The sequence below is a fragment of the Tachysurus fulvidraco genome, chromosome 23 (assembly GCF_022655615.1).
Source record: "Tachysurus fulvidraco isolate hzauxx_2018 chromosome 23, HZAU_PFXX_2.0, whole genome shotgun sequence".
In the NCBI taxonomy this organism is placed as follows: Eukaryota; Metazoa; Chordata; class Actinopteri; order Siluriformes; family Bagridae; genus Tachysurus; species Tachysurus fulvidraco.
The window spans coordinates 15,453,642-15,475,408 of record NC_062540.1 but is presented as its reverse complement, the minus strand read 5'-3'; the positions used below and the strand labels follow the sequence as shown (position 1 = coordinate 15,475,408).

General features: G+C 42.5%; 1 protein-coding gene across 9 annotated transcripts in view; it reads right to left on the bottom strand.

The window, feature by feature from the left end:
• kif1b (kinesin family member 1B) overlaps window positions 1-21,767 on the bottom strand; it is a 77,033-nt gene that overhangs the window by 35,662 nt on the left and 19,604 nt on the right. For 3 of the 9 annotated variants that reach the window (XM_047807290.1, XM_047807291.1, XM_047807293.1), the window contains exons 3-18: window positions 17,505-17,581; window positions 17,206-17,385; window positions 16,914-16,979; window positions 16,146-16,324; window positions 15,454-15,565; window positions 14,924-15,001; window positions 14,431-14,496; window positions 14,248-14,265; window positions 13,928-14,003; window positions 13,597-13,675; window positions 12,703-12,845; window positions 12,528-12,563; window positions 10,864-10,899; window positions 5,672-5,883; window positions 2,052-2,131; window positions 1,292-1,367 (exon numbers count right to left, since the gene is read on the bottom strand). In XM_047807290.1, the coding sequence (XP_047663246.1) occupies window positions 1,292-1,367; window positions 2,052-2,131; window positions 5,672-5,883; window positions 10,864-10,899; window positions 12,528-12,563; window positions 12,703-12,845; window positions 13,597-13,675; window positions 13,928-14,003; window positions 14,248-14,265; window positions 14,431-14,496; window positions 14,924-15,001; window positions 15,454-15,565; window positions 16,146-16,324; window positions 16,914-16,979; window positions 17,206-17,385; window positions 17,505-17,581 (1,514 nt within the window). The remainder of the gene's footprint in view (window positions 1-1,291; window positions 1,368-2,051; window positions 2,132-5,671; window positions 5,884-10,863; window positions 10,900-12,527; window positions 12,564-12,702; window positions 12,846-13,596; window positions 13,676-13,927; window positions 14,004-14,247; window positions 14,266-14,430; window positions 14,497-14,923; window positions 15,002-15,453; window positions 15,566-16,145; window positions 16,325-16,913; window positions 16,980-17,205; window positions 17,386-17,504; window positions 17,582-21,767) is intronic. The other 6 variants (XM_027170548.2, XM_027170545.2, XM_027170547.2 and 3 more) reach the window with 3 other exon arrangements.

Sequence of the window (21,767 nt, the reverse complement as noted above, 5' to 3'; positions counted from 1 at the left end):
TTCTGATTATATTTCCAGACCGGATAAATCGTGGCATGATTTAAGATTAGAAATCAGGGCCCGTATTCATAAAAATTCTGTAAAGAGTTTCTCCTAGAAACATAATTCTTGTTTCCACTTAAAATGAAATGTCCTAGTAAATCCTAGTAAAGATAAAAGTTATTTATAAAGCATCGTAAACCTTCAAAAAGCTAAGGAGGACGTTTAAGAGGATTAAAAGTTTCTTTACCAGAGGAGAAAATAGCCAAAGTTGAAGAGGGAGAAGAAATGAATTGCAGACAATATTTAATAATGATAGTGAGTTAATAAGATGATACAGATTAGCTTGTGCAGGGATTATTTTTGTTATCAATTGTATTAGAGATAACATCTCAGGTACAGCGCAGAAATGCCAGATTTTATATATATATATATATTTTTTTTTTTGTTTGTTTGTTTGTTTGTTTTTATTCCACTATGGCATTTAGAGATACGACAATATCTCTGAAACAGCACTGAAATGCCATAGCATCAGAAATGATAGAAATTGGCAGTATGACATTTGTGCAAGACAAAAGATTTTGTATATCCTTGCTCTGAGTTGCTCGGAGTTTGGTCCCTTAAGCTAAAATTCCTAGCTAGAAATCAGGAGCTCTCTGTGATCACACTTATGTTCTTTATGAATCCAGGCCCTAGAGATCATCATATTATTGTGCAAGTGTTTGAATATGCTGTTTAAATCCTTCTCCCCTTCACCTCATTAGCATTAGACATCCAATTTATAACGGGATTGTATTGAAAAAATACATTAGAGTTATTAATGTTTCTGTTTTCTTGTTTTGTTTTTTTACTAAGGAATCAATAGAAAGCGCCATCATCCAGCCGTCTGCCACAAAGCAGATGCTATTTCTTCTGAAAAATTATCTTTATTGCGTGTTTGTTTTTTAATCGCACAAGCCAGAAATCTAATGATGGGATTTAGGTAGGTTTTTTTTTTTACTACCTAATGAAGGAAACTACTCATAACGCTTATACAAACCTGGTTAGATGAAAAAACACTAAAATCCTCAACTGATAAGGAAGATGGTCTGTCATGATCAAACTAATAAATCCACAACACAAGGTAAGCAAAATTAAATGAAAAAAAAAACAAACAAGAGGAAATCAAACAAAAGGAAACTGATCGAAGTCTTGTTTCTATATCAGTATATTAATTAAGACAAGCAAACCAAAAGGTGATTAATGCACAGGTTGAGAGTGCAGCTACAACAGAAGGTTGATGATGGCCTCTAGAACTTCACAGATGTTGTACCTTTTTAGGAGAGAAGACCCCCAATGTTCCCCCGTCCTCCCGGATCGCAACACCCATCTCTGCCAACAAAGCCTCTCTGAGGAGACAAAGACACACGGCCATTAAATACCACATGCCAGGGTAAATATTTCACAAATTTAGCCTTGGCCCACAAAAAAGCATTGAGGAAAAAGCTTCAGGTTTTCATATCCTGATTGTGGTTTGCCAGCACAGCTGTAATAAATGTTATAATACACTTCAAGGAATAACAGCCATTTAAAAATAAATAAATAAATAAAAATAAAAAGTAAAAAAAAATCTAATATGAGAATAAATCTGTCAATATGTTAGGGAAAAAACCTAAAGAAGAATAATCAGTGTATAGGAGAAAACAGTGAGTTTTGAGTTTGTTCCTGTTTTCAATTACGTTATAGCCCCTATAAACAATTTTCTTTTTTCTTGATCATTAAAAATTTCATAAAATAAAGCTGATTAATGATAAATGCCTTGTGTGTGTGTGTGTGTGTGTGTGTGTGTGTGTGTGTGTATGTGTATATATATATATATATATATATAAACATAAAAATAGTTTTTTATATAAAACACAAAAAAATAGATTCTGATCAACAACTGGGCCGAGAGTTGAACATCAATGTGGTATAAATTGTGTTGTGGCAAAACAATTATAGTGGAATTATAATAACCAAAAATTTATTGGTTAAATTAAATTAAATGGTTTTATTTGGACACTGTGCTTTCTTTCAGTGGCGTCTTTACTGACCTCTCCATTCGGATAGCCTCAGTCTTCCTCAGCTTCTCCTCCCACGTCTCATTCAGCTCCGCTATGATCTTCTCGGACTCCTGTAGGGGGAGACAGACATGTTCTTGCCATTACAAAGTCAGCCATTACAGGCAAGGACTGACATCACTTCTATTGTTATAATGCATCTGAATGTAAACATACACTTTACAGTACTAAAGTGACTGAACAAATGGGAACGATTTGAGTAAAATGGGTTTTATTCGCTTGTTTAAATTCACTTGCTCATCAATTTGTTTCATTTTATTTTACACTTCAGACACTGGATTCAGGAGACACCCTGCCATGAGAAATGATCAAACAATATTGATTTGTAGAGGATCGACTGAACTTGTCAAACCCAAGGACAAAAAGGCCGTAATCCCAAAGCCACTAGGATGTAATTCTTATATAATTTGTTTAAAACACACACATATACACACACAGAGACAGACACACACACAGAGACAGACACACACACAGAGACAGACACACACAGAGACAGACACACACAGAGACAGACACACACACACAGAGACAGACACACACACAGAGACAGGCACACACACAGAGACAGGCACACACAAACAGACACACACACACAAACAGACACACACACACAAACAGACACACACACAGAGACAGACACACACACAGAGACAGACACACACACAGAGACAGACACACACACAGAGACAGACACACACACAGAGACAGACACACACACAGAGACAGACACACACACAGAGACAGACACACACACAGAGACAGACACACACACAGAGACAGACACACACACACGCACACACAAACAGACACACACACAAACAGACACACACACAAACAGACACACACACACACACACACACACACACACACACACACAAACAGACACACACACACGGGTCTGTCCATTATGAAAGATCAAAAAGCTTCAGACATAATTATTACTTTTTTTTTTTTCAAAATACCAAGTAAGACATGCTTTCACGCTTTGACTAACTATATAACTTTGTAGGGACAGTGGTGGTTAAATCTCTGGGTTGTTGATCGGAGGAACAATCCAGGGGCGCTGTATCATAGCTGCCTCTGTGCTCCGACCCAAACCTCCTCAGTTGGGATATGTGCTGTAATGTAATGTATATGTGGTAATAATAAAGGCTTCTATGCCCCCCATTCATTCACTAACTGCTCTACAGTTTGAGTACTATAGTATATAAACCTAACTGGGGTACGGAGCAGAAAATAAGCTAGACTAAAGCTCTATTTTTAAATCCAGCTTATTCTCTGGATTCTTTATTGTGTCTCTGCTTATTGTCCCACGTAAAGAGGAAGAACTGACCATCTGGTTTAAAACACAGGAAGTTTACAGTCTAAGCTCCCAGTCAAAATCCTTCCTAAAGGGTGAACACCCAAGCCATCTGTTGTTCTCCAAGCAGCACTGTTTTGTTTTCTTTCAACAGTGTTATGTGTAAAATGTTGACTGTTAAAACACTTTGTGCGTCATATATTTCTTATATAATCAAACACCGTATAATTATTATCTCCACATCATAAAGAACTGGATATACTGTTGATCCATGCAAAATGATCCTCACTGATCATGAAAAATCTATTTTTATGCCTCAATGATGTTAATTATTTATGCAGATATTTACGATCAGCATACGACATAACAGATAAAAATAATAACAACGTCTTTACTCATTTTTCGTGTCCCATTTAAGCCTAATACCCACAAAGAACAGACTATTCCTTTCTGATTTTGTGAACTGCGTCGGCGGTTGTCGTCACTGGATGACATAAAAGTGCGGGCCGTGGCTGTAACCATGGAAACTACAGCTCCGGAAGGTAAGATGCTCTAACTCAGTAGTGAGAGTGTGAGCAAGCGAATAAGAGCGAGAGCTAGAGAGAAAAGAGATGGAGACCACGCAGGAGGGTGACGTCTTACACGTCCGACGCTAATAGGAGGAAGGTGACAAGACGCTCATGTTCGCCTTGTGTTAAAAATAACAACCGTCAATCACCTGCGCGTTCAGTTATTCGTGCGTGGATAAAACAGACGGCATCGCCACAGTTCCTCTGCGAGAATTTTAATCTCTAAAATCGTCAGATTGCCAGCTCAACATCCCAGCGAAGGATAAAATCCCTCAGACCTGTCTAGTGTTACCAATTATCAGCAGCAGAACATAAGGAATAAATCTCATGAGCTCATGAAGTAGTCAGGTCCGGGTAGGCTGCGGGATCAGGAGACGCCTAGAGCAGTGCTCGCTAGCCACGTGTCTTCCATTGAACTGCTTCTAACCTCATTCAGTGGAAATATTCATCATGGCAACACAGTAAACAAACCTTATAGCCAGAAGCCTTTTTAAAATCAGATTAGAGCTAAAAGGACATTCATAGACTGAACTTTGTGCCTGTTTTCCTAGATCTCTACAAGGTAAAGCAAAGTATCCCTTAGCTTCATGATCGCTATATACATCACAATCACTGGGTTTGCAAAGACTATGCTAGCAAAAAGTAAAAAATAAAAAGTGTAAACAAAAACAAAACAAAAAACAAAATTTAGAATCATTTGCCCATGTTTTATAAAGGCAAAGCACATCATGCTCATGAATCCATTTTAATTCATCTTCATTTATGTCATTACTGTTAGAAATATTCATCACTTTATCTTTATCGCTTTTCTCTTTTCCTCTCTCAAGAAGTTTTAAGGCTACAAAAATGCAGCTAATACAAAGTTCCCCCGAAGACTTTCTTGTGCCATGAAAACAGCTTCATACAGGACACACTATCCAGAAACACTGAATAAACTTTATCCCCCCCCCCCCTCCTCAAAGAAAGCGAAAACTATCGTCACAACACGTCTCATGTGATCAGTTCTCCAGGCTTGAATTATGAATTATCTGGATTGGTCATAATACCAGTCTGTGACTTAGCTGTTACTATAGAAACGTTAAATAAAAAGAGGCATATTAAAGTAAAGCCGTGGTTTAAACTACAGCTGGCCCTGCGGTCATAGACACCGTATGAACAATAAGACTCGAGGATCCAACAGCGCTGTTGTATAACTGAACAAATAAAACGTTATTGAAGAATAAATAAATAAATAAATAAATAAATAAATAAATAAATAAAGAGAGTGGATTTTTTCCTCCCCCAGAACAGCATCACCGAAGTGTTTTATTTCTCTGATACTTCACCGATTTACCCACACTAACATTAGCTTCTTTTAAATAACAGTGTAGATGTTTCTGTTATAAGCTATAGTTATGTTCCAGTAGCTCAGTGGACATTTCTACATCCAGTAGGCTGATTATTATTGTCTTATTAACTTTGAAAGAGAGACAGACAGAAATGTAAGCGAAAGATTGTTGTATGCTGATATTCTGCAACTATAAATGGATAGAAAGTACTGTACGTGTCGTCCTTTAATTACAAGACATAGTAACTGCTGGCAAATTGCTCAGGTAAAATATATAAAAAAAATAAATAATAAAAACATCAGGACTTCTTAGTTCAGGAAAACATACTGAAATATATTTCTCTGTTTTAGAAATCTCATTTTTACATCTCTCAGCATTAGTAGCTGACTGACGTACCTTAAGCCTCTCGATGGCCTCCTCTCCTCCGGGGGTGGACATGATGCGCTCCTGGATGCTGCAGACGGACTGCAGGCCTGTTGGGCTGCACAAAGAGCCGGACGACGGCGAGACTGTGAGGGAACCCATAGGCGCTGTGGAGAGATGGCCAGGCCGTTGGTTCTCTGAAGCAAGCAAGTATCTATGCTGACTGTTGTGAATATCTTTCAGGTCTTGAGCCACAGAGGAAAACAGAGGACATGAGAGGAAGAGAGGAGCGAAAATGGTGGAGACAAGTGAGAAAAGAAAGTGAGAGAGAAGGGACAAGAAAGAGGAGGAAAGACTAGTGTAAGACTCACAGTACACGATCAAAAACAAACACACTGATCCAAAGATGAGGCAGAGAAAGCAGTGGTTTCCACACTGGTCTATGGCTGTGTAATAGATTACAAACTGATGCAACTATATTGTGTACGTCAAGTTTAATACGTCATTAAATAAATAATTCATTAGAGTTAGTCTATAATCGTTGTTCAGTGCAAATCTGAAAAAAAGTGCTTTATTACCTGGATGTAGAGTATAAATCTGATTAAAATTATACAGACGCAATATTAGAGAATTGTGTAATATATATATATATATATATATATATATATATATATATATATATATATATATATATATATATATTGTATAGTATTGATTTACATTAAAGTTCCCATAACAAATATTTAAAGGGTTAAATTTAATAAGCCTTACAAACCTATATAAGTAAGTAAGATTTGAATTAAATTATTTATTCTTTTCAAGACAGAGAACTTTACTCTTTCTGTTTTTCAGGCACGAGGAAAAGGTGTGCTTTTATTTACCTTATTAACTCTTATTAGAGAGAGAGAGAGAGAGAGAGAGAGAGAGAGAGTGAGAGACACTAGTGAGCAAATGATTGTTTATAGCTACTATAATGTAAGCTATAACTTGTTTCTTAGACATTTTCACAACAACAACAAAAAAAATCAACTTTAAATTATTACTGTATTTGTTAATTACATAAATTTGTCATTTTTGGCAAATTGCTGTTGTATAAGAGGAATAAAGCACTTCAGGACATCCTGCTATCGCATCACACCACCTTGTCAGTGATTATTGTGACATCCAATTGATGTCCTTAAGTGTTTTATTCCTTTGATAACAACTGACCATGATTACATTCTTTTTATTTATTACAGAATCAAACGTCATATTTTAATGTAGCAAGAAATGCTATAGAATGATGTGTGAATGTTCGTTAAATGAACCTTAACTGATAATCATAATAAATACATTAAGTATAAATACAGACGTGGAAATCTGATGGAAAGAATGCATGGCTTGGTGAAATGGGAATTACTCAAACAGTACTGAGGAGGTGAAGAAACCAGGGGAAAACTGATTATATTTAAATTGATGTTCTGAACCTGTGTGAAAACCACTTTTACTTCAGAAGAGGAGAAATATGAAGTGAAGAAAGCAGGACAGAGGCCAAAGAGACTGGAACAGAAAAGAAAGGAGGAAGGGAAAGGGGAAGGGGAAGGGGGGTGTATGAAAATACATGCTGCAGTTCCAAACTGTGATTCAGCAGGCTTTTTTAACTCACACCCTCTCACGCACTCACACATGTACCCTCACTCACACACACACGCACCCTCTCACACACACACACACGCACCCTCTCACGCACGCACCCTCTCACACACTCACGCACCCTCTCACACACTCACACACTCACACACTCACACACTCACGCACCCTCTCACACACTCACACACGCACGCACCCTCTCACACACTCACACACTCACGCACCCTCTCACACACTCACACACTCACACACTCACGCACCCTCTCACTCACTCGCACACGCACGCACCCTCTCACTCACTCACACACGCACGCACCCTCTCACTCACTCACACACGCACGCACGCACCCTCTCACTCACTCACACACGCACGCACGCACCCTCTCACTCACTCACACACGCACGCACCCTCTCACACACTCACGCACCCTCTCACACAGGCACGCACCCTCTCACACACGCACGCACCCTCTCACACAGGCACGCACCCTCTCACACAGGCACGCACCCTCTCACACAGGCACGCACCCTCTCACACAGGCACGCACCCTCTCACACAGGCACGCACCCTCTCACACACGCACGCACGCACCCTCTCACACACGCACGCACGCACCCTCTCACTCACACACGCACGCACGCACCCTCTCACTCACTCACACACGCACGCACCCTCTCACTCACTCACACACGCACGCACCCTCTCACTCACACACGCACGCACGCACCCTCTCACTCACTCACACACGCACGCACGCACCCTCTCACTCACTCACACACGCACGCACGCACCCTCTCACTCACTCACACACGCACGCACGCACCCTCTCACTCACTCACACACGCACGCACGCACCCTCTCACTCAGTCACACACGCACGCACCCTCTCACTCACTCACACAGGCACGCACCCTCTCACTCACTCACACAGGCACGCACCCTCTCACTCACTCACACACGCACGCACCCTCTCACTCACTCACACACGCACGCACCCTCTCACTCACTCACACACGCACGCACCCTCTCACTCACTCACACACGCACGCACCCTCTCACTCACTCGCACCCTCTCACACAGGCACGCACCCTCTCACACAGGCACGCACCCTCTCACACAGGCACGCACCCTCTCACACACGCACGCACCCTCTCACACACGCACGCACCCTCTCACTCACTCGCACCCTCTCACACAGGCACGCACCCTCTCACACAGGCACGCACCCTCTCACACACGCACGCACCCTCTCACACACGCACGCACCCTCTCACTCACTCACACACGCACGCACGCACCCTCTCACTCACTCACACACGCACGCACCCTCTCACTCACTCACACACTCACGCACCCTCTCACACACGCACGCACCCTCTCACACACTCACACACTCACGCACCCTCTCACACACACACACACTCACACACTCACGCACCCTCTCACTCACTCGCACACGCACGCACCCTCTCACTCACTCACACACGCACGCACGCACCCTCTCACTCACTCACACACGCACGCACGCACCCTCTCACTCACTCACACACGCACGCACGCACCCTCTCACACACGCACGCACCCTCTCACACAGGCACGCACCCTCTCACACAGGCACGCACCCTCTCACACAGGCACGCACCCTCTCACACAGGCACGCACCCTCTCACACAGGCACGCACCCTCTCACACAGGCACGCACCCTCTCACACAGGCACGCACCCTCTCACACAGGCACGCACCCTCTCACACAGGCACGCACCCTCTCACACAGGCACGCACCCTCTCACACAGGCACGCACCCTCTCACTCACTCACACAGGCACGCACCCTCTCACTCACTCACACAGGCACGCACCCTCTCACTCACTCACACAGGCACGCACCCTCTCACTCACTCGCACACGCACGCACCCTCTCACTCACTCACACACGCACGCACCCTCTCACTCACTCACACACGCTCGCACCCTCTCACACAGGCACGCACCCTCTCACACACGCACGCACCCTCTCACTCACTCACACACGCACGCACGCACGCTCTCACTCACTCTCTCACGCACGCACCCTCTCACTCACTCGCACACGCACGCACGCACCCTCTCACACAGGCACGCACCCTCTCACACACGCACGCACCCTCTCACACACGCACGCACCCTCTCACACACGCACGCACCCTCTCACACACGCACGCACCCTCTCACACACGCACGCACCCTCTCACTCACTCACGCACGCACCCTCTCACTCACTCACACACGCACGCACCCTCTCACACACTCACACACCCTCTCACTCACTCGCACACGCACGCACCCTCTCACTCACTCGCACACGCACGCACCCTCTCACTCACTCGCACACGCACGCACCCTCTCACTCACTCGCACACGCACGCACCCTCTCACTCACTCGCACACGCACGCACCCTCTCACTCTCTCACACACTCACACACCCTCTCACTCACTCACGCACGCACCCTCTCACTCACTCACGCACGCACCCTCTCACTCACTCACTCACTCACACACTCACGCACCCTCTCACTCACTCGCACACGCACGCACCCTCTCACTCACTCACACACGCACGCACCCTCTCACTCACTCACACACGCACGCACCCTCTCACTCACCCTCTCACACACTCACGCACCCTCTCACACACGCACGCACGCACCCTCTCACTCACTCACACACGCACGCACCCTCTCACTCACTCACACACACACACACACACTCTCACTCACTCACACACACACACACACACACACACTCTCACTCACTCACACACACACACACACACACTCTCACTCACTCACACACACACACACACACACACACACACACACACACACACACACACACACACTCACGCACCCTCTCACACACTCACACATGCACGCACCCTCTCACTCACTCACACACAATCATTCACCCCAGTCATTCAGAACCTCATCATGCTCTCAGTGCTGGAGAGCTGAGCCACAAAGCTCCACAAAATGGTCATGAGAGCATCTGAGGTGACTGAGAATGGACTGCAGAAACCTCTCTCTGGGGGGCTGGAGAGAGATTTCAGCCTCCTTTTCAGTCTATTCAGCGCCTGTGTGATAAATGATTCTCTGCTGAAACTTCCAGGGTGCTACAGCTGCTGAGCGGCAACACGTTAGATTTCTGCTCCATGGGCAGGATTCATGCAATCTGAACAGCTAGCACATACTGCTGGGTTTTAAAAACATTTTTAAAGCTTGAGCAACTGAATGCACACGCCTCTTAGTGAACGTCAAGAGCTCCAGAAGAGATTTTTCTTTTTTCCATTTTTAGCTCTGGTGGATTATTTATTTATTTATTTAAAGAGGGAAAAGATGTGTGTGTGTTAGTGCGTGCGCGCGCGCGCGCGTGTGTGTGTGTGTGTAAAACAGGATATGAGACCAAGACAGTGACAAAGAGAGGAGATGGAAGCAGCGGGACAAGGGATAAGTGATAAATGTCTAAATGTTAGAAAGGTTATAAACTAGAGCAACCTGACACTGCACAGCAACTCACTAAAATCAACCTGTATTTCTGCACACTAAATAATTAATGCACCTTTTCTCCTGTAGGGCACTGAGTGAACACTGTCACCTGTAATAGATAGTTACATGATAAATAAAAGAAACCTAAAGAAGGGGAGAAAACTGCAAGAAGAAAGAAATGTAATGGGTTGTAATGAAGGTCGGGGTTTAATAAGACTGTAAAGGAATATTTGGGCCAAAATGAAATTTCCACTATTATCTCCTTTACTGCAATTGCAATAAATTAGTCAGGATACGTGATGTGATGTCTGGTGTAAACACCACCGCCTATGTAAATACCCGACCATCTGGACATTCATGCAATGATCACATGGCATCAGTACAATGTATATATTCATATAGCGATAAGTCAAGAACTTCAGTTTAGTTTCACACATCAGAATGTGTTCTCAGTGAGCTTGACATCGGTATGGTTGTTAGTTCATGTCTCATCTGGGATGTTTTTCTGCCCACAAAGGTTGTAAAGATTAGTTATTTGAGTTACTTTAGCCCTCTTATTAGTAGCAGTCAAACCAGACTAATCTAAATGACTTAAAATGATAGAGTACAGCTCAGAGATGGACCTGTTACACATAATGGAATGAAGTCACAGATTACCAAAAGGTCTTATACATGAGGTGGGGCGATGTGCATTAGTTTTTAGTCCTTAATTGAAACTGCACAACCCCAATTTGTCGGTCAAACAAGGAAAACAGCAAGTGCGCAGCATGCAGACAGCATGCTAAATCATCCCAATACATCTCCCCCAGGCTCTGAACACAGCTACACGTAATGTGTCTGGAACTCCTTGTGCCTAAAGCTGTGGCAAAATGAGAAATATACATAGACATGCAAAGGTCTGACTCCAGAGAGAGCCGGAAGCGATGCTTAAAGCTCTCAACAGCAAAGAAGAAAGAGAGAGAAAGAGAGGAAAGGATGATGCAAGGTCATACATATACACACATTTGTTTTCACTTCCAGGGTAAACATTCCCAAGTGGCTTGACTGAAGGAAAGCGGGATAAACAGGAGAAGGGTGAAAGGTCAGAGTTGACGGATGAGTAGAAGAGTGATAGATGAGGCAGTCTGACTAACGTACCGTAAAGATGGAGGGGAGATGAAAAGACCTGATTTTATGCTACAAGGTGCATGCAGGAAATTCTATCATTTTACAAATGACATGACACACTAAATATTTAAATCCTTCACGGATTAAATTATCAGGAATAAAAATGGGGGAACTTAAAATTTGAAGGCTTATAATAAAGACCTACAAAATTAGAATTATCTGAAATATCTAAATCCAAATAGATGAATAGTATGATGATCATTTTGACTTTAAGCATCAGCGGTAGGGAAGGCTACGGCAATGCAAAACAAACCTGCGTAAACACCTTAGGAGTAGAAGTGTCTAACTAATGTTGTAATGTTAAGTAAAAGCAGTTGAAATAGCTATGGAAAAGGCAAGGATTTGAACTAATTAGTAAAAATCTGCTCTCGTTATATTGGAAGGGTTTTGTCTTCACTTAACCTATATAAAATAACACAACAAAATAAAAGCGCAAACTAAAGTCATCTAAACCTACACAAACTATGTCAAACTGGTGTTTTTGCCATAGCAGAGCAACAGGCTACGGCGGCAGAAAGCAGCAAGTCAAATTCAAACATGCGCAAATTAGCACTGTTTCTTTCAGCTCACCGTAGCCGTCCCCGCAGCCGTCGATGCCTAAAGTCCCTAATGTAGAGAAAGAAATGCATTAGATCACAGCAGTGAGGAAGATAGAAGAAAGCCTGGTCAGATGTATAATACATTTTGTGCTGTCGTATGGGCAAGTGTAATGGTGGCTTGCTGAAAGCGATGTGCTTCGACTTACTGTCCAGGATGTCCCCGAGACCTTGGGCCCTGAGCAGGTCCCTCAAGCGAGTGACTTCATCCTTCAGCTCACGCACCAGCTTGGCGTTGGGGTCTTCGTTGATCACGGCATTGCACTTGATCTGCTTGGCTCGGTCGGCGTATCTGTGGGTGTGTGAAAAAACATATGAGGTGAAGTGAAGCACGAAGCACAGAGAGGAAGATGGAAAATGAGAGAAACCGACAGAGGAGAGGAAAAAATACTGCATTCATTCATTCATTTTCTACCGCTTATCCGAACTTCTCGGGTCACGGTGAGCCCGTGCCTGTCTCAGGCGTCAAAAATACTTCATGTTATCGCTTAATTAATAAGAAAAAAAATGGAGCTTAGCAGCTAATTAATGCTAAACATGCAATTTCAAATAAGATATAGTTAATAAAGTTAGTAAAGTCTGTCTAGGAATATCTCTACCTGTTTCTTCTCATGAATATGCAAATAACTCTAAGCCCTTTCCCCACTGTGCAGGATTCATCACCGTCAGAACACGTTAGCAGATAGTCGGCTAGCTAACTGCTATGAAACTAGCCTGAATGTGTCATATTTTTGATTTCCAAATCTGTTTATATGTCATATTGTTGCTTTCATTGTTTTGTCATCATCTCACTGATTTATAAGACGGTATATTAAAATCTGTTCAAATAATTCACAATTTAGCTCATCACTGATACTAGTCAAGTTAGCTACCTTGCTAGTTTGTGTACCTTTCAGGTTACACATAGTTATTCAGAAATAATTAACATAATTATTTGTGAGAATCTGGATGAAAATGAGTAAACCATTTTTAAATTCTGTGGTACTTGAATTTCCTGTCACTGCACCCAACATGGGGTGGTGATGAAATGCAGCCTTATGTACCTCAAGGTGCTCAGTGTTTCATCATAGTTAATGTCAGCAGGGCTCAGCGCAGCCACCATAGCCGTCCTCGAGTTCCCACCTGAAACAAAAAGAAATTAGCAGTAAAAATCCATTTCCTTCAAACATTAATATTAGCAGAAAAAACAAAAAACAAAAAAACATCAACAGGACATATCGGAAGAAACCGAGAGCCTACAATAATAATATTAATAACTTAAATAAATAAAAAAAACAATGACATTATTGCCGTTTATATTTATTTATTTTATTCGTTTTATTATTTTACTTATTAATCAGGATCAACCTTATGTCTGTGGCTAAGCGCACATACCCAAATTTTCTCTCAGGAGCCACGTGAGAACAGAGTCTCGGTAAGGAATGAAGTCTGACTTCTTTTTCTTCTTGCTCTGTTTCACAAGAACAGCAATTAAAATCCACTCAAGTGTTTTTTTAGATCAATTGTTAGACCCCTGACATGGTAAAGTTCGAAAAACAAACTTGTCACTAATGGTGGAATGTTATTGGGATGAGGTTCTCTACTGAAGATGGTAAAAAAAGGGTTAGACAATGCATGGATTGATGGGATTGATGGTTTGTCTTGTCTGAAATAGGAGTTAGTGGATTCTGGTTGAACACAGAAGCACAGTTTACCTTGCTGGTACAGTTATCCTGAGTAGGGAAGCATTGGCAGAAGAGAAAGAAACACACAGGAGAGAAACAGCACACAGTTTTACAGCACTGCAGTCAGACAGGCAGGAAAGACAGACAGACAGACAGACAGACACAGTCCATGCCAGACTAATAGACTCCATAATAATGCTTGATAATACTGACCACCTCAGCTAGAGCAGAGATGACCTTTCCTAGGGTAGTCAGAGATTTGTTGATGTTTGCACCTTCCTGTAAAGCAAGAAATGAGCAACTGTTTGACTTATTTGATAAATGAAATGCTCCTTGACAAGGATCTTAAAATCTTCTAAGCAGTACGTGAGAACAGAACTACATTTCCGTTTAAACCTCAGCAGTTTGGCATAATTTCACGTTTTGTTTTTTTCCCGTTCAATGTTCCGTCAGCGTACGAATTCTTTCTGCATTAGTTACTGTACCAGAAAAAAATTTTTTTAAATAAACTTGCCCAGATATATCCCCTTCCCAAAAGCAGTCGTAGTTAAAATGATTGCACTACAAACTCCTGCTTCACTGCTGTAAGTGATGAAGACATGTTGCAACAGATGCGTCAATGTTATTTCAGAGTGTCTCTTTAAAGCAGCATCTGTGCTTGTAAAATTCTGGGCCACATGCAAAGGACGCTATAATGAGCACGTACCTTCAGACGTGTGCCTTTGGCCCCAGTTGAGTCAGCACGCTCACTGCCTGCCAGATCCACCAGGCTGATTTTGCTGACCTGAAACAGGACATCAGAGGGATATTCATACTTCAGAGACAAATCAAATCAGCAGAATGAATAAAGGTGGTCTTCATAGTATTGCACAGTATAAAGAGCCTGTACCTTCCTGATCTTTTATAATCAAACTCTTTTTGTTTTCATGTGAATTCAAATGGTCATCAGATCATCCAAGTGTAGGACAGATTTGCTTTCTCGTAAGCCAAACTACACCTATCTATCACCGTCGTAGTTTACATGGCTAAATCTCAAGTTTAAGTGCAGCCTGTGTAGTAAAAACTAATGCAGTGACAGTACACAATGGCTACAGTATGCACCGACACAACAGAGGTGCTTTTGTGCTTCCAGCCATCACACAATAAGCTCCAAACAGGCCTAGCTGGACGTCTCTCGCTCCCTGCAGAGACAACCTCGGCAAGTGCGCTTTCGTAGGTCGAAGTGACGGTTCTGACCTTTTCTGTGGACAGATCCGTCTCGTTGTCATGCTTCCTTTGCGTGAAGACGATGGTGAATACGGCATGCGAGCGGCTGCTGGTCTCGTTCATGTTGGTGGCAGCAACAGTCCTAGAGAGAAGAAAGGAGTCGAGGGACGGTGAGAACTAAACCCCACTTAATAACACAGAAGATATTTATATTATGGATTACTGTATATTAAGATTATTCTATAGATACTATTATACATTCCTTTGGCAGATAAATATGCTTATAGAAATCTATAGAAATAAATGTTAAAAAAAAGGTGAGAGTTTTAATTAAAATAGGTTTAAATAACATATACTAAGTCTTTTATTTGCAGTGTAACAGAGCTCATGAACCTGGTGGACTAGTATTAGGTTGTGGATATAGCAAAGGATACTAATGCACCTAGAACCAATACCTGAAAAACACCAGTCATCAGTGGGATTAGTATTAAAGATAACGCGATCTTTTTCAAGACAAAACACTCACCGCATGTCCCACTGAAATTCACAGCCTTCCGTTCGAGAAATGCTACTTACTTAACGTGCCCATGCTAACGATACATCCCAGAGAAATGTTCCCAGACACGTTCTATCAACTACACTGACGCTTTGACATCGATTTCTTTACCTCAACGAAATCGAACAACGGGAATAATGTTTCAAAGTAGTGCTGTCGTTCTCACCTGGCCTTGTTACCGGCGTCCATGAGGTCGGCGATGTCCGTATAACAGGTCACAGCCAATTTGGACAGGTCTTCGACATACGGTCCGAGCAGAGGATGTTCCCTTACACGTAGGTTCCCCTTGTTCTTGGGATTCAGCAGGTCTCTCACTCGCTCACAGTAAATTTCCATGTATGCCACCTATACACAGACAAAGACTTTACCGGAGGCCGAAAATAAAAATTTTTTGCCTGTTTTATGAATGTAGATACTCAGATTGAGTTTGCAAAAACTCTACACTGAAGATTAGTCAGGACACTGTTGGGTTTCTAACAGACTTGTGGCAATAAATTTATTCTTTTGTTTTTACTGAATGAAAATATCCAGTAAGATTCAGCAAGAAAGGTTTATTTAGAAAAAGGGCATTGAACTTCAAATCATAGCCGACATGGATGCAAAACTATTGGCCTATCGGTTACTGCTTTTTGATTCATTTCACACTTTCGTTGCTTTCTTTGCTTTTTCATTCTGCCATTCGTCTTCAGTAACCGAGTAATCCTACTCGTGGTGCATGTGCATGTCATGGTGCATCCGAGGTTGGACCCAAAGCAAGGAGGAAATGTGACACCAGTCCGCTGAACTGTTGTGTCTTTATTTCTCGCGGTAGGACTGTTATTTTCTTAACATGGGCTCTTTTTTTTTTTTGTAGAGTCAGGCAGGAAGTCAAATTTCAATGACACGTCCTACCAGGTAATTTTAGGGATGTTTGTAGGAGACATGCGTCACTCACCTCCACTGAATAAGAGATATCCTCATTGTTGTTGTCATTGATTTTCTCAAAGAGTTCTTTGCAGAGCTGCAAGGGAAAAGGAGGAGGGATGAGGATGGTGCATTAGGCAGCGTGGAGAGACTGATCGATAAAGCACACAAATAACTCAAACTGCTGGATGCTCGAGACACAGAGCTTAATTCCTTAATGTCTTCAGGCTACACTTGCTGCACAGATAAACCTGACTCATTCACCTCTATTGTCCTATTCCCTCCTTTCATTACGCTCGGATAAGAAGCCGATCCATACAGACCTGAGGGATGATGCCTTCCTGTCCATCCTCCTGCTTTCCCATCATCGTGTAAGATTTGCCAGCACCGGTCTGGCCGTAAGCAAAGATGCAGACGTTATAGCCTTCGAAGGCGTGTTGCAGCATCTCCTCCCCGATGTCATTGTACACCTGGCTCTGGGATGCGAAGCAGGGGTCGTCCGGCTAGAACCAGAGGATATAAAGCACACGTTAGCGTGAAAGTTATCAAGGATGAAGATGAATTGCTCTTACAGTCTGCACTGATGGAGAAGAAAGAGAAGGGTCATGAAATGAGAAATTACCGTGGTGTGAGACCAGTACGAGTAGTCAAAGCTGAAGGACTTTGGTGCTTCTTTTGGGTTTTTGGGATTCAATATAGCTGGAAAAAGAAGAACAGAGCAGAACAGAAGCAGTCAAGTACACCGTAAAGTAACATTTATCTTTATATTGTGTGCTCTTGAAGACTCAACCCATATCTCTGCTCCATTTTTTTTTGCCAGTGGTGAGATAGAAACACCTCTTAAACCTCTCGGTGTGATCTTTCCTTTTTCTTTATACAGATCAAACTGTTAGCATTCTACGTGAACAAGCAACAATTTTACAAAACTAACAAACATTCACATAGCTGGGTCTTAAACTTCTAATGAAATAAATATGTAATAAATGAAATAGAAATACGATTAGAACGATTCTCAGGATTTGACACGAATTTAATTCAAGATGCCTGAAACTTCTACAGCATACTTTTTTTATTTAATTATTTGTTTTAAAATCAGGACTAGATAAAGTTTATAAAACAGATCATTTCTTTGCCACTTCATCAAGTGTGCAAGTGCTTAAGTTTAACATACTTCCATTAGGACAGAAAGAAAGAATTTCACCGATTTTAGTTAAAAATAAAAAAAAGACAAATTAAAATCGTTTGCTACAAAATAATTGACATAAGAAGGTAAAAGTGAGGTATATGTAGAAGTCAGAGTGATCATCATTAGAACAATTATATCTGAAAGCAGGAACCAGATTTCACTTCTGTTTTATTGAGCAATGAATCATTCAGCAGGCAAATCATATGGAGTAAAAAAAACAGCAAATCTACAGAGGAAGCGAAACCCAGGGTGACACGTGCGACCTCACAGCACTGACAATGTTCATCACGCAAGCACTTTCTATTCAGGACTGACACAAAAGGAGGGAACCTCAGACCAAACAGCTGCTCAGGAAAACGTGTTGTAATTTCAACACGCGTTTAGTTTGCACTTCAGCTGTGTGTGTGTGTGTCAACACTGGCTTTCCTCCATCTTCTCTCTCTCCCTTCCTGTGTGGGTCACACTCTCTCTTCTTGTACGTCTCCCTTCCTTCCAGTCTCTCTCTTCCCCTGTGTGTGTTGCACTCCCCATTCCTGTGTCTCTCTCCTTCTCCCTTCCGGTGTGTGTGTCTCTCTCTCCTTCTCCCTTCCTGTGTGCATGTCTCTCTCCTTCTCCCTTCCTGTGTGCATGTGTGTCTCTCTCTCTTTCTCCCTTCCTTGTGTGTGTGTCTCTCTCTTTCTCCCTTCCTTGTGTGTGTGTCTCTCTCTTTCTCCTTTCCTTGTGTGTGTGTGTCTCTCTCTCTTTCTCCCCTCCTGTGTGTGTGTGTCTCTCTCTCTTTCTCCCTTCCTGTGTGTGTCTCTCTCTTTCTCCCTTCCTGTGTGTGTGTGTCTCTCTCTCTTTCTCCCTTCCTGTGTGTGTCTCTCTCTTTCTCCCTTCCTGTGTCTCTCTCTCTTTCTTTCTCCCTTCCCGTGTTTCTCTCCCTTCCTGCCTTCCTGTGTCTTGTTGTCTCTCAAATTATTTTTATATGATTATTTATGCATTACTTCACAAATGAGTTCAGCTGTGTTGAATTTATTTTCCCTCATCTCATTCTCCTTTGCCCACCTCCACTCCTCAATCCACACATTCCTTTCTCCCTCCCTCCCTCACCACACAGACACACACACACACACACACGCCATATTTTTCTCTTGTTGCATTGCGGTCTTAATAAACAGGAATGTCCATCCGTGTCTGGTATTTAGTGAGTTTGGAAAACCGGGCCTGCTCTCGGTCCCTACATGCGATGCGGCAGGGGGATAAGCCTCGTAGCACGGCCGTGCCTCAGGAATGTACTGTAGGATATTTATAGTCATAAAGGGGGCCAGCTGCTGCTGAAGTCCCTGTGAATGACTACGTCAGAGCTTGCCGACATGCTGAAGCCACGAGCGATACTTTGGTGGGAAAAGGGAGGGTGGTAGTAGTGGGGGCTTTCTGGGGGTGGGAGGGTTGGATGAAGGAGAGACTGATTAATTTAAAGAGCATGCGCTTGACTTAGCAACGGCCCAAACAGAAGAGAAACACACACAGCCTGGGTTTCCGTTAGGGGGTCAGGGCCAGAACCACCACTTCATCAGCTGAGACAGGGAAAATTTATTATAATGCAGTTTAAAGTGTTGAGCATGTCGATACGGAGAAAGCAGAGAGAGCACAGACATGCTTGGAACAGTAGACAAGAATACACAAGAGCCAGACTGCATCTCACTTTCATATGGTTTTTATACAACAGGCAAAGCTCAATTTCTTATTATGAGTGTTATCTGATCGAAAATAATCATTTATTCCATTTTTTTTAACTCTCTGAAAATATGTACATTTATTTACAGTAAAAAAAATTCTTTAAATGCTCACAGTACGAAATAACTGAACGACATAAACTCCTGCACGTTATTAACACCACAGCTCATTCAGTCAGGGATGCTTTTCTGCATCTGTAAAGAGTGGTCATTTGAGTTCCAGTAGCCTTAATTACAGCTCATTGCACTCTTTAAGGCATTTCTACCCCCAGAACTGATGCTCACTGGATATTTTAATTTGTCTGTATAAAATCTAGAGACTGTTGTGTGTGAAAATGCCAAGAGAGCATCGATCTCTATCTGATCTCTAACTATCTCAGTCAGAGTCACTGAGATGACATTTGCCTCTGTTCTGATGACTGATATGAACATTAATGTGAACATGACATGCAGGAATTCCTATTAAAGTGGCCTGGAAGTGTTTTTTCTAATCTAAAGATTACACGGTAATAAACAAATATGACAAAAAATATGACTTTGAATAAAATTCACACTGAAATGTCATGTTGCTGTGTTTGTAGTGAATGACTTTAATAACATTAGGTCATGATATCAGAGATATGCAAAAACTGACAGCCGATGTAAAAGTGAATTCAAGCTCATTCGTTAGTATTTCATTTTCACAAACAACTAAATTTTTTTTATAGGTAAAGCTTCTGTCATGCAGGTCGATAAATGACATATGGATATGTGGCATATATGAAAGTTTAAAACTGGTGCATGTCTGATAGGTCAACTGTCTAATTAGGCATCAATGGCACTTCAGCTGCTTGTACTGACTAATCTCACTATACACATCAATAATGCAGCTGAGGGAGAGAGAGAGAGAGAGAGAGAGAGAGAGAGAGAGAGAGAGAGAGAGAGAGAGAGAGAGAGAGAGAGTGAGTATGTGTGTGTGAGAGAGAGAGACAGAAAGAGAGAGAGTATGTGTGTGTATGCGTGTGTGAGAGCAAGAGAAAGAGAAAGAGAGTGAGTGAGTGCATGTGTGTGTGTGATAGAGAGAGAGAAAGTGTGTGTGTGTGTGTGTATATGAGAGAGAGAGAGAGAAAGTGTATGTGTGTGTATATGAGAGAGAGAGAGAGAGAGAGAGAGAGAGAGTGCATGTGTGTGAGAGACAGTGCACAGAGTCAGTCCTCTCGGTCTCGGGCTCTCTCGGTCTCTGTCTGTCTCTCTGTCTGACAGTTGACCTGACTGCACGATGAGAAAAGTAAACTGTGGTATCTGAGTGAAGGTTGTTCCTGTGGGAGCGTGATGTTTGAACAATGAGCCATGGGGGTCGTACAGGTACAGGTGAGAGCAGACTCACGTTGCCATTTTCTTCACTCGCAGTTCATGTGAGGCAGTGAGGACTGAGCAGGACACCTTTTAAAGCATCGGGTCATGAAGGAGGTGGGGGAAAAAAGCCAAGCTAAATTAGGAGCAATCTCACCTTTGACCGGAGAACTCTTCCTGGAACACAAAGCCCAGTGAGGCTAAAAGTGCCTGCTGCACTCATCAGATACTGTGTGTGTGTGTTTGTTTGAAGGGAGGGCTGTTCTGGGTGCCTTCCAAATCTCTCACACACACACACAGACACACAGACACACACAGACACACACAGACACACACAGACACACACAGACACACACAGACACACACAGACACACACAGACACACACCTTACTTTTTCATTTTACAGAGGATAGAAGGAGAGACGGTGAAGGTGATTCATGCTCACTCACGACGCCTCATCCCACTCATTCTTTCTCACCATCTGCTTTCAGCCACAGAGATATCACTCTCTCTCTCTCTCTCTCACACACACACACACACACCACAAACCCTAATCAAAATAAGATGTGTCTTGTTAAATAACCTAAACGAATATCCATTGAAATCCGTTCTGATTATACTGATGTGCACACAGTTACTTTCATACTTAGTC